This window comes from Lissotriton helveticus, chromosome 4_1, assembly GCF_964261635.1.
Source record: "Lissotriton helveticus chromosome 4_1, aLisHel1.1, whole genome shotgun sequence".
Lineage (NCBI taxonomy): Eukaryota > Metazoa > Chordata > Amphibia > Caudata > Salamandridae > Lissotriton > Lissotriton helveticus.
In genome coordinates, this window is record NC_136063.1 from 1,284,670,671 (window position 1) to 1,284,684,596 (window position 13,926).

General features: G+C 41.0%; 1 protein-coding gene across 3 annotated transcripts in view; it reads left to right on the forward strand.

Annotated features, from left to right (window-relative positions):
• LOC144829079 (putative 2-ketogluconate reductase) overlaps nt 1–13,926 on the forward strand; it is a 384,668-nt gene that overhangs the window by 84,943 nt on the left and 285,799 nt on the right. For all 3 annotated transcript variants that reach the window (XM_078687852.1, XM_078687851.1, XM_078687853.1), the window contains one exon: nt 4,609–5,020. In XM_078687852.1, the coding sequence (XP_078543978.1) occupies nt 4,645–5,020 (376 nt within the window). In that variant the 5' untranslated portion in view covers nt 4,609–4,644. The remainder of the gene's footprint in view (nt 1–4,608; nt 5,021–13,926) is intronic.

A 13,926-nucleotide genomic window follows, 5' to 3' on the forward strand; every position in this document is an offset into this window, starting at 1 on the left:
CCACAAGTGCGTGGAGGGGGCAGACCCCCAAAGAGAGCGCGCCGGGGTGACCGCCGTCTAAGAGGTGGCAGCTAAAGACGGACTGGCGAGAAGCAGGGGAGAGTGAATGGGTAGGGTGAAACAATGAGGGTGCAGGACAGAGACACTCGAGGAGAGGCCCGAGGTCAGCCGGAGCAATGGTCGGGAGGGGTCAGCGAGGAATCCGGAGCATCAGACACAGCTCGAGCCCCTCCTCCTTCTTTGTGTGGGGGAGGGGAGAGCCGGGCTCGGAGTGAACTCTTGTGAATAGCGTTTGGGAACTTCAAACATGGCTCGGCCGTTGCACGCACTGAATATGTTGTAAAGTTGCATCAAGACTCTACTCTCCAGCTCAAAACGTACTTATGTGTTTTTTTTTTTGGACCGTGCAGATCCGCTTGCATGCTTACTGTGTGGCAAAAAGTAGAAGGGACCTGAATGATGTACCAAAGTGATGTCTTCTGAACACCTACTTGCTCACAAAACCCTTTTAGTCAAAAACATGCCCTGAATATTTGACATTTGTTTTCAAACTGAATACACAACTATTATCCAAAGCAGTAACCTCATCTACGTTATTGGCATTCTGTTTGTGTTTTAGGTGACAGGTTCTCATTCGTGTTGTACTTGAAATTCAAGCATTTATTTAATCTTATATGGATAACTCTGAATATAGCATGCAAACAGTCTTTTAGGGATCGTGGGCTCCACATTGTACACAATGGTGAGCGATCCCAAAGGTGGTGGTAAGATTGTGGGTTATCCTGGTAAACCCTTTTCCCACAAAATGGACAATTCAACCCAAGCAGCATGTAAAATCTGTCCGTTAACAGTCCAGAGTGCAAATGCATCTTACTGCAAAGAGATTAAGATTTCCGAAGAGAAAATGAACTCCGCATTTGGAGATAAAATTAACAGATTTCTATAAATCATAGGTTACGGTCCACAACCAGTGGCAAATGCAGTGTAGCTTTTTTTTACATTTTGACTTTCAAAAAAGGTTCCATTCGTGGATTCTACACGTCCCTGATAATCATTGTGTCACAGAGAGAGCTGGAAGTAGTAGTTCATTGTGCTCAAGTAGCAGCAAAGGATCTAATGTGCACAGATTGATTAAATCACTATGGCAGTAAAACAGACAACCGGGTCCTGAGACTGGAGCTTCTTTCAAAAACACAGCTGCCAGTGCTTGTTGCCCAGGTATTTCACAGGCCAGTAGTCCCCTGATAGACTGGGTAAAAAGTGGCTTTTAGCTGTTCAGTACTCTTGCCTTCAGTTGCACCTTTACGGCAGCGTGAGCTTTGCGGTGACTGAGGTCAAATGTACAATTCTAACTCTATTGCTCAAGTATTTGGGGAAGTGCAACTTTCCTCAAAATAGTCCAGAAGCTTTACTTTCTATTTTACCTTCAGGCCTGTAGCATTGTGGGGAAATTAAATAATTCCACAGATATTTTAAGGAAGGGTTTATTAACATTTTTATTTTGCATTGACCGAATTTGAAGCTCATCGCAAAAAAGACTCTTATTTCCTTTAAATCAATTATGAGTTAATGCTTTTTTCCAGCTTGGCGAGTATGCTACATCCTACATTTCAGTTTTACATATCCTATGTCTGTGGTTTACTCTGACATTAATCGGTGTTGAAGAGATCAGTTCCACCGTATGTCTGAACGCATGAACATCAAGAGTGCAGAACGGTGGCAGATTCACGAATGAGCTGAGATAATACCAGCACCTTTATTTCCATCGAGTGCTCTCAAATAACGTTGTATACCTTGTTTCACACCTTGTTTATTTGGGGCTGAGTGGTGCTAAATATAAACAAGCATTTACAATGCAACGGTTTCGCCTTTGGAAAAGTTTGAGCTATTGGCATTGTAAATGACAACATTTGTATTTATGTGTTGGTTTTGAAAACAGATAAATAAATGGCATTGTCATTTACATTGCAAATAGCTTTAACATTTCCAAAGGCGAAACCGTTGCATTGTAAATGCTTGTTTTCTCTTGCCAGTGAGTTTTGGCAAAAGTTAAAAAAATAAAAAAACACCTGTAATTAGAGGTCATCTGACATGTTTTTATTCTCAGTCTGTATCTTATATGCATGCACCACAGGTTACACGATTTAAATGTTTTCTAAGGAAACATGCTGATTCTAAATTGTACATAAATTGTTATAAAAGTGAGAATGAGATGATGGGATATGCTAACATAACAGTCAATAAGAAGTCTGTTTGGTCTTTGGAATTTTCTCAGAACAATTGGAGAAATTAGGGCCATGTAGATATTTGAGAGCCATATTCCACCAGAATCCTGTTTGAAAAATCATATGGAACATCAGATGGCATCATTTTCTGATGCTGTGGGTCTGGATAGGCTGTTCAGAGCGGCTGGCAGAAACATTAGGATTGCTTATTGAAAGGATATGTCGAGACAACCCCCTTTGCCGTGTTAAATGAGATAGAACGTATTGCTATTAATGATTTCAAAACATAAGGCAAGTGGTACTTACAACTTCAGATATACGCCCCCATTGTGGCAGTTCTCGTAGAATTAGGTCTGGTATGTATAAAAATGTAGGGGATTATTTACAAGCCCCTTGCGCCTCCGGAGCGTCACTTTTAATATGGGAAAAGGTGACGTACTGGCGACGCAAGGGGCTTGTAAATAAGCCCCTTAGTCTCTTGGTGCATAGTTGAAAATATGGCATCACCTCCAAAATGCACAGTGTGAGCATGCAGGAACTGTTGAAAATCGAAGAATGTAGTCCATCTGGAGTGACTATCCTTTAGCACGTAACATTCTATGTGCACTTCTTTTTGGAGTTACCTGAGATACATTTGATAATGATGAAATTCGGCAGTGGCTAAAAGATACATTTATTACTGCCACTCGGAGGATCTGCTTCATTGTATAAGTAGCATTAAACTTACACTAGACTCCATGCTGCATAACTGACTATTTACATGAATTAGTGGACCCAGGAACTAATTATTTCTTTTAACATTTGAGAACCATGGTTGCCCCATTTAAATGACTGAGGTTGTTGGTGAGATTGAGAAAGAAAAAGGTTTTGTCGTTTGTTTGTCCAAAGGATTTGAATTGTGTTATTTTTTCTACTTCCCGTTGTGTTAGTAGGAAAATGTCTCTTTTAAATGTGTGCCAAAATTATAAAAACATGCAGTGAAGCATTAAGAAGGATATATGCTACCAATACAGTTACAGATCATTCTAATGTTTTAACGCATTAAGTCATTTTTGATACTTGTGTGAACTGAATAATATGGGGACAATTGTTGTATATTAAATTAGTACTTATTAACTGAGTGAAACATTCCTGCCACGTGTCCACTGGAAAGTGAGATAACACAAAGGAGCCCCCATGTAAGTTAAGGTGAAGATATTCCTTTTAAACCCACCCTAATTGAGGAATGAATTTATCTAGTACACAATTTCATGATACACCTCATAGGGTCATTTGCACTTTCCGCAATACATTAGAGTTATGTGTTTGCTTTCGTCTTTCTATACCACTTCACAACAGTGATTGGCAGAATCATACCAAATGATTTTTGGAAATACTCTTTAAACTTGTAATGACATTCCAGTATGAAAATGCTGAATTCCATTTTTATCTGATGTTTGCGATTTCCCGAATACAAATCAGGCGTTTTGAGATGGCCATCAGAGTGGCCCTTTGCAGACAGAGTAAAATGCTTAAGTGCCTATTTACTGTTTATGTATTATCAATATTGTTTGGCTTTCTAGTATTTTTAAATTTACCGTTTTTAGCTGCTGATTTAAAAAAGATTCGAATTCATGACGTGTATAATAAGAAAATCACTGTGTATTACTTTTAATATAATGGATTAACCAAAATCATAGGTATAAGGATTTATTATTAGCCTACCTAACACTTCAACTGACATATTTCGTGTGAGGGAGTTCCTTCTAGTAACTCTCTTTGCAGAGTAACAGAAATGCAGAAATCTATAATAAAGTACATTCTTGAAGGATGAGCCTGCTGAAGATTCACAAGCTGTGCATAAGTGTGTTGTCTATTGTTGGACCCCGAATATTGCACGTTTTTTTCACTAAAAAACAGTTACACATATTGGCTCTACGTGTGCCTGGAATGTTTCTGTGCATGTCGCCATGTTGTAAAATGCATGGGTGCACTTCAGTAATGACACCTATGTCTTCCAAAACACTTACAGGTCAGGATAATCATTAATTGCTTCCTCAGCCTGATCAATTTCCCAATCTAATCACTTTAAAAGGGGGTTCTCTGGGTATATGCTGGGTCTTCGCTTGATGTGTTGTTAATGCCAGGTGTTTGTATGATGCCAATTGTCTCCTGTCACTAGAACGCAAAGCTGTTTCCTTTCCAGGGCTGTTAAAAACGAAAATTCTTTCAAACCTTTTCTCTCCCTAAGTGACACTGAACATTTATCATTGGACCATCAACTATGTAGAGAACGTTTAAGAAACTTGAGTGCATATTTTGATTTATATGTTTTGAAAGAAAGTCAGTTCACAAATTCTATAAAGTCTTTCTACTGTTAATAAACTCTTCTGTGTTCTTATAGAGAGGCCGTTCTGAGTTTGACTAACCCCAACAAGCCATGGAAGAGCTTCCTTGTACATTAGTGCATGACATTGGAGGACCAAACGGCGTTGTTGCCGACCATTTGGACTACCTGCAGAAACACTTTAGATTGGTTACACTGGAGGAGTTCTTGGGAAACAAAACCAATTTTTCCAGAAAGATAACATCAGTCTTTGGCTGGGGAAAAAAGCTTCAAATTACTCGAGAGCTCCTCCAGAGCCTTCCTAACCTGAAAGTAATCGCTTCATCAGGAACTGGAGTTGATCACCTGGACCTAAAAATGATCGCTGCATTTGGTGTGAAAGTGACAAACACTCCACAGGAAGTGTGCAGCTCTACTGCTGACTTGGCAATAACTTTATTGCTGGCATCGGCTCGAGATTTGCTGCAGGGTAATGGTTAAACATTTTTAAATACGTACATGATTGCCTTCAATCTGTCCGATTGTAGAATCCTTGTGTCTGTTATTTTTGACATTGTTAACAAATGGTCATCGTCCCAGGGGTACTGAGGTGCTTCTGAGACGTCAAGAAATATGTAAGGTACACTCATCAGCCTTAAAGGTTAAGAAAAGAGGTAATTTATTGATGTATGTTTCACACTGATAACTGTACATTTTTATAGTCCTTGGCATCAGATTGATTATTACTTTGATGTAATCCAGCCAGAGAGCCAACCCTAAATGTGAGAGACAAAGCAACCTATGTGTCAAGTGTGCGCCCCTTAGTAACTACAAAGGAGACAAAGGTAAAAGTTTTATGGAGTTACCTGAGTCAGGCAAGAGTAGGACAAAGGGGATACACACTACTGTCCACAAACACTTACTGCCAAATAGGTTATCAAGCTCCTAACAATTGCATAGATACACTCCCAAACCACTCTTGGCATCTGTCAGTCTTACACCACAACCTGGCAAGCACTACTGTAGGTGAGAGAGTAAGTGTCCACCAGCACTTATGACATCAGGTACCCAATTCTGGAACAGAAAATGAACCCCCTAGTTCCTCTTGAATCCATTAAATTTATTGAATTGTATTGCAACATTTATGTAGCGCTTACTACCCCTATGTGAAACACTGAAGCGATGCGTGCATGTGTAGCGTACACACTGTGAAGGGAGTTTGGATGTACGTGTGTTGTCTTTTTTTTATCCTGTGTGGGAAGTGTTCCCATGTTGTACATGAGGATCACTGACGTGCAGCTATTGTGCTATAGGACACAGTGCCCAGCAGGGTGATGTGGAGAAGTGTGAGATACAGGCACCCAGGTTATGGTGTTCAGTAAGCTCTGCAGGTCCCTTTTGGTATTTCTTATGTTTATAGACCACTTAGCTGGTTACTGTATTGGTTGCCCATTCTGAGTTCTTTTTTTTAAAGATTATGTTCCCGAGCAGGCATAGGTTAAAGGGAGAAGTAATGGAGAAATCTGCTAAGATCGATTTTGTAAATATCCCAAAATTGATTGTCATTTTGAGATGCCCAGTACTGGACGTAGTTTGTACCTAGTGGGGGGCCTGCAGTTTCTAACTAAATTAGAGTCCTCCGTTCGCCATCGGCATGTGGCAGATATTTTCAGTTATTCCACACCTGATCAGATGGTAATAGGTGATTTTTTGCTTTGGACTGGTGCGGTACTGGATAATGGATATGACTCTTATCATTTTTGTCTTTTCTGAATGTAAAAGTGTCAAGCAGTAAAAGGGAATTATTAAGCGTAGCCAGTATGGACTACAATCGTCTGATTGCTGTTATGGTATTTATTAGTTTTAATGTGGTTTACATATTGTATTATAATTGTATTATATAGCATTTACTGCCCATGACGCACTGTTGTGCTTTTAGACTGGGCAGTACCCTTCCCCAGGTTCCACGTTAGTTTAAAATAAATATATATATTTGTAGTTATTGGGATTAGTCCTGTCCTCTACGGGAAAAATTGCATGCCTTTAATCCACTTTCTATGTGATAGATATCATTAGCAGGAATTTGGTGTGTTTTTTAGTGGAAGACGTAGATATTGGAATTTCATGCATAGATTTGCGGTATTAATAGATGAGCTACAGGAGATGACCTGTTAGGATGCAGGGCGTGACTTTTAAAGGAAAAGTTGTATTTTTTTTAATGAGGTGTGGGATATTTACCGAGATACAATAGTAAGGACTAAGGCAAACAGGCATGTGACTTAGAGTGGGCAGAATTTATAAAGCGGAGTCAAATAGAGGATGGAAATCAAGAAGTTGACAATTATTTTAAGTCAAGGCTTCTTTCCATGCAGGGCTTTTAATCTATTGTGGAGACTTTCTGGATTGCATGCAAAAACTGTAGAAGGAAACACGATTTGAATGTGTTACAATACCACTGTATGCAATGAGAACACCAGCGCACACACACACACATCCATCACCCTCAGGGTAAATACAGATAAATTAATAGGGTTTCATTTGCCCATAAAAAACAATTGAAAGAAACCGGAAAACAGGAAAGCTGCATTTTAAATGTTTGTTTGAGATACTCCTTCCCTTTCCATCTGATGATCAGGGTGGGATAAAGGAACATAGAATCTGTTTTAGTCAATTTATATAAAGTAATGTTTCTCATGGCAAGTAGCACTGGGGCTGTCTTCAAGATGAAGCACCCACAAGATAGGCACAATGAAGTTTGAGATCCTGTATCTGGTTGACATTCAGCTTTCCTGTAGCAGTAATCGGACAAAGAAAAGGAAAAGCTCTGCCTAGAACAGTTCCCACCTGAACAGAAGAAACTGTAGTTCCACTCTTCACACTTTCCATCTTCGCAAACCTGCACTACTCAAGAAGAACAAGTATTTAGCAGCCCCTCCTTAATGAGGGCCTTAATTAATTTAAAAGGAGAGCTCTATCTTCATCCCTTCCCACTCCAGCACCTGGTCTCCACCCTTAAGCCATAGGAATCCAGGCAAATGCCACATTTACACTTCGTCTAGAAGGGGATCATTGGCAGAACAGCAGTGCTGACCCCATTCAAAGCTATAGGCAATAAGAAACCTGGTGTCATATCTCAGCTTCCCTGCTTGAATGAATTATGTGACCATATGCAAATCATATTTTACCTCAGCACCTTAGTATGTTTGCTTCATTGCCAAAATTAAGTGCATTTAGAACTAGGATTTATAAATGAGCATTGTGTTTGAAAAGACTGTGCTGGCTAAATATCTGAACGGTTAAACCAAAGGGCGTGTACGGAAGAGCAGGTTATTTAAAGAGGTCCCCCTTCCATGCTCCTCCAAGAACACATATAAAACACAAGAAGGAGATCGTTCCTCTACTCAGCCGGTGCACTGGGGATTGCTACCTGGCTGAGAATCACGTCGCTGGAAGGTCTGAATTTCAGATCGTAATGCCTTCACACACCTGTTAGGGTTTCATGCTTCATCATAGAGTGGAAAGGGTAAAGGTACCTTCAAGGGATTTAGTTTTTATTGTGTTCAATGTTTGTGACAAAATTATCACTTTAAGACCCAAACAAATGTTAGTCTAAGGTGCAGATGTGCAACAGTTATTTCTGATTCAATTTACAATAGTCATACCAAATGATCCAGGTATAGATAACAGAAACGGGTGTATATGAAGAGTTTGTATTTAATACATTAAAAAAATTAAACAAAAAGGGTACAGCTTATGTATATCAACAGTGTTGCAAGAAGTACATATTTTTACAAAAACACTTCATTGAAACACTAATGGATGCTTTTCTTCCTTGGTACAATTTGTGAAGTGATTTTGACGAAGAAAAAGCAAAAGTTGACGTTTTAGTCTCTATAAATTGATTGATGAGACCATCTTCAGGACAAAAAAGATATATGTAAAGACCCCTAAAAAATATAGAACAACAGTTATTGTTCATTCTATATCATATCCAATAATACCTAACAATACAATATATACATTTAGTTAGAAGCATATAGCACCCAAAATCTAACCATTTCAAATCAATTATATAAAAAGTAGTCTGACATTTCCAAAACTTATAACATTCCTTAGCTGCAGCCCATTATGTGCATATTGTACCCCTAAAAAGAATTTGATCAAATTAAAGGGAATAAAGAATATTAACATCAGTCTCTCAACTGTAATATCACTTAGTATTTCTCACAGTTCTAATATGTTGTTTTAGCAGTCACAATCAAGAGAATAAAAAAAATTCAATAAAAAAATTCATTTGTAACAATTGTAAATCTTTACCTATCGTCAATAGTAGTAGCAATCGGAAACAGAATGAATTAGGTTTTCGATGTAAGGTGATTCGTCAATCTTTAAGACCCTGAGCACATCTATAGGCTGGAGATATTTAAAGAGTCCAATATTAGTTGTTATTTAATAGCTAGATAAACTATCCAGACTATTCATATATTAATCGCATGTAGTCACACATTGTATAATGGAATCTTTATGTCGCAGTTTCCATTTGTTTTGTCTTCTCTTCTTCCTTTCAGGTGGAGAAATCACTCTGGTTCTTTCTTGGGATCAGATACACTTCAATCGGACATCCCTGATTCCCGGGGAGTCCCTCGAACCCACTAGGGGGCCTTTTCTTTTCCTTCTGTTTATCACGGTCCTGAAGAAGTGCTACCCGATGATTGGTCTCCAACGACACAAAACATGTTGACCAAGCACACATAAGCTATCCTGGTACCTTAGGACCTCTAGATAATGCCACTGTTTTTACTTAGTCCTGGGCCCATACTAAATTTAAAGTCTCTGGGTTCCGGTGACTATTTTAAGTCACCTTTTATACACCACCATTCACTGCAGTTGCCCACGTGCACCCACAACATATGGCATCCTCAGATCTGAAGAACTCCGCCGAAGAAGCCACCAGGCCTGTCAGACATTGCAGTGCCGGTCTGACGAGGAGCGCCCTATGATAAAGCATTTTTTACAACAAGGGGTGGTGATGGACAGAGTCTCTGAATTAAGCAGAGTACTCTCACCCAGTCAAGAGATCAGGGCTAGATCCAACACCGTTTTTTAGCTCATTGCACCATCCCAGTTTCAGAACCTGGCTGTATGCAAATTAGTCTGTCCCTGGCCCAGTGCATCATGGGAACAGGGCAGACCAGACTACAATAGCCAATTCTTACACTGGGAAGGAAACAAGCTTCCGGGGACCGGTTTCTGGCATTTCAGCCGTCTTCGGCCCGGCTTGCTTGAATCCTGATGGTGCAATGAGCAAGGGACTCACATCTGAGTATACCCTTGCACGCTTAGGGTGGACAAAATTATTTAGGTGGGGGTGGTGATGGACAGAGTCTCTGAATTAAGCAGAGTACTCTCACCCAGTCAAGAGATCAGGGCTAGATCCACTCTGTTCATCACCACCCCCTTTTCTGTATCGTTTTTGGCCACTATAGGTGTGGCAGGGTATACTCAGACATGAGTCCCTTTCTCACTGCTCCATCAGGATTCAAGCAAGCCGGGCCGAAGAGGCTGAAATGCCAGAAACCGGTCCCCGGTAGCTTGTATCCTTTCTGGTGAAGAATTGGCTTGGTAGTTTGGTCTGCCCTGTTCCCATGATGCACTGGGCCAGGGACAGACTAATTTGCATATAGCCAGGTTCTGAGCTGGGATGGGGCAGTGAGATAAATAACGGTGATGGATCAAGCCCTGATCTTTGGACTGGGTAAGAGTGGTCTGCTTAATTCAGACACTCTGTTCATCACCACCCCCTTTTCTGTATCGTTTTTGGCCACTATAGGTGTGGCAGGGTATACTCAGACATGAGTCCCTTTCTCACTGCTCCATCAGGATTCAAGCAAGCCGGGCCGAAGAGGCTGAAATGCCAGAAACCGGTCCCCGGTAGCTTGTATCCTTTCTGGTGAAGAATTGGCTTGGTAGTTTGGTCTGCCCTGTTCCCATGATGCACTGGGCCAGGGACAGACTAATTTGCATATAGCCAGGTTCTGAGCTGGGATGGGGCAGTGAGATAAATAACGGTGATGGATCAAGCCCTGATCTTTGGACTGGGTAAGAGTGGTCTGCTTAATTCAGACACTCTGTTCATCACCACCCCCTTTTCTGTATCGCCTATGATAAAGCATGACACCCTAACAGATGTGTGAGGGCATTACGATCTGAAATTCAGATCTTCCAGTGATCTGGTTCTCGGTAAGGTAGCAATCCCCAGTACACCGTCTGAATAGAGGAACAATCTCCTTCTTGTGTTATAAATATCTGAAAGGCCTCTGTGCAAGGCCTCTGTCTGCTTGTTCATCCATTCGCCTGAAATGAAACAGTTGCTCCTCCAGGGAGTTTTTTTCAGTGTTTTCCTCAGGGAAGATGTGTCAGTGTTGTGTCTTCTGCTGCACTCAGTCAGCTCTGATATCACCCAAAACGTCTGGCTAGCATTTATAAAGTGTAAGTAAAGTAAACATTAAGGGCCCAATTCACAAAGGTAAACTGAGACCTGAAGACTACGTTTAGACCTAAACAGTGACAGTCCCTTTATATGAGCCCCTATTTATCACCATTCATTTTTTTAAATAAAGAATTATGCGATACACACATCATGGGATCTCTCGGCTCCTCGCTCTAAGCGAGGGTCAGGCTGTCAAGACAGTTTTTAAGGCACATCCGCTGGTACACATGTCAGACGCCGCAGGCTTAGCTGGGCTTACCTGCTTTCAGCTATGGCTTGGCCTGTCAGGCACAAATGTCCCCCCCCCCCCACTAGGTTGTATGCAGGGCCGGACTGGGAACTGAAAGCAGCCCAGGCAAATTTTTCCAGACCAGCCCCGTCCAGTCTGTAGCGAGCGAGCACAGCGTGCGAGTCCGACCGCTACTAGGGGGGTTCTCCCCCCAAGAAAATTTAGGAAAAAGACAGACCAAAATGGTGAATTTTACAGCACATTTTTCATTACATATTCAACTGTATCAACTTTCAAAGCACAGTAAATAGTAGATGATGACCTTAAAGAGCACCAGCTTACCCACCAAGTCATATGTACCCATAGACCTTCTTTCAGAGAGCACCAACAATAGACTCAAGTAGTGAATCAGAGAGAACAAAGTAAAAGTGAGACCAGCCTCCATATGGTGTCTAGCGAGCAAGCGCAGTGAGCAACCACTACTAGGGGGAGTTTTGTCCCCCCAAGAAAATTTGAGATAGAAAGGCCAAAACAAAGCATTTTTTCAACACATTTTTCATTACATATTAGATTGTATTAACTTCTAAAGCATAGTAAATGACTACCTTATGGAGCACTCAGTCATAAATCACAGACATTCCTACAGAGAACACTAAAAAATGAAATATCGAGCACAAAACATGAATTTAAATATAACCAATTTATTCTTCATATAAAATAGCATAAAGTCATTAAAAAACGCACTTAACTTCAAAAAATTGTGCAAAGGGTTATAGTAAAAAGTATACAAGACAATGTGTACTTCAACCCTTGTGGTACCACCACTTTTGCAAAGAGCTGCTACTCGTCAGTGCGACCGGAAGTAACACTTCTAAAGAGGACTGATTTCCTTTCTTGGTGCAGTGTGATAGGTCAGTGACTGCACTTCTTTTTTTCACAACAGATTTTATTGATTGATTAGGCAAGGGATAATTACAGTTTTCCACAATCAGGAAGGCACTGTCAAGTGGCAAAGCACAGTTCAATATACGTACAACCCAATCATTTGAAAGAGAAAAGGAAAAAGAAAAGGGAAAAGAACCCCCCTACCACCCCCAGCCACCCCAACTACCCAGTGTCCCATCTACCCACCCCTTATCCCACCCTAACCCAATGCACGTGATCACAACAGCTCCAACAATTGATCACATTACAGCAATCATCGAGTGTCACTCTAGGCCCGGAGGTCCTCTACTGTAGGCAAATCATCGTCCGGGGCAGCCGGAGGCTCCAGAGTCAAACCCCTGTAGTCTGCCCACCGTTTCCAGATTTTAAAGTGCTTCCGTGGGCACCCCCTGGCCTCGAACACGGGTTGTTCCAATCCCATATAGTAGTCAAGACCTGCCTTCCAGGCCCCGAGTGGCGGAGCCCGGTCACTCTTCCATGCCCTCGCCAGGTCCCGCTTAGCCACCACCAGACCCAACAGCAGAAGGTGACGTTTGTAAATGTTTCCGCCCACGTTCTCCAATACATGTAGAAGACCCAACCGGGGAGAGCGGGGGAGATCCCACCCCAGCACTTCCAACAGACGGCTCCAAACCCCGGGCCAGAACCGGGTCAGACCAACACATGACAGTGACTGCACTTCTGAGGTGAATGAAGCAATATGGGACAGTGAACACCCACTTATTTATTTTAAACATTTGCTAACCCGTTTGCAGCAATGCTGTGTGTGGGCTGAGGTATTTTTTTCCTGCTTTTTATAAAGAATGACTGATCTTTGTAGCGGTCTAGTGCAATTGCAAGATTTGGGTGCCCTTTGGGGTGAGTTGTTCTGCCAAAGGAGTGCAATCGCTGAATCGTTCTTGAAAAGGGAAGTGTCAGAATTTCTCAGTCAATTGAAGAAAAAAAGGCCCATAATATTAATATTTTTTTAAAAAGTAACAGAAGACCGGTTAGGTTTCCCCTGAGTGAGGCAATGTACGTTTTGACAATTAGTTCTGCTGTGTGTGTATTCTCTAATGAGTTCTGGAAAAGGCCCGAGTGATGCTTTAGCTGAAATATAGCGAAGTCTCTCCGCCTTCTCCAAAGTGGGTTACGTTTCCAATCATAGAATGTCCCAAATATCCTTAAAAGTGGAATCGCAAGCTTTTTGTCTCCCAGCCATGGAGTTTCTGTCATCAACACTTCTCCTCTCTTTTCCACAAGAGCAGTTCAAACATGAATGGCAAAATATCCTAGTTTGCAAATGTTTTCCATTAATTATGGCTCTATCATATTTGCCACATAATACATCATCTGTTTCATAATTGGATGATTTTAACGATTAAATTGTTTATACCTCAAACGTATCAAAAGTTACTAACAAATGTGACTTGTGCTGCTGTGAAGTGGAGGGCCCCATGAAAAGATTGACTGGTCACCTTTTTCACTGCTGCAGTTGTATGTTCCACTGGTACTAATAAGTAAAAATCTTTTCAAAGGCTGTTAGCATGTGTAAAAATGTCAAAATACATTTTACAGCACCACTTATACCCGTGTAGGGTGTCAGAGTGTTTTACATCACACATATTACACAGAGACAATCAATCATACGTGTGTAAATCACTGTATAGGAAATGTTACATAAGAAAAAGAACTACAAGGTGTAGGAGTCACATGACAACCATAATGGTAAACAGCATAGCTTAATAGTGAT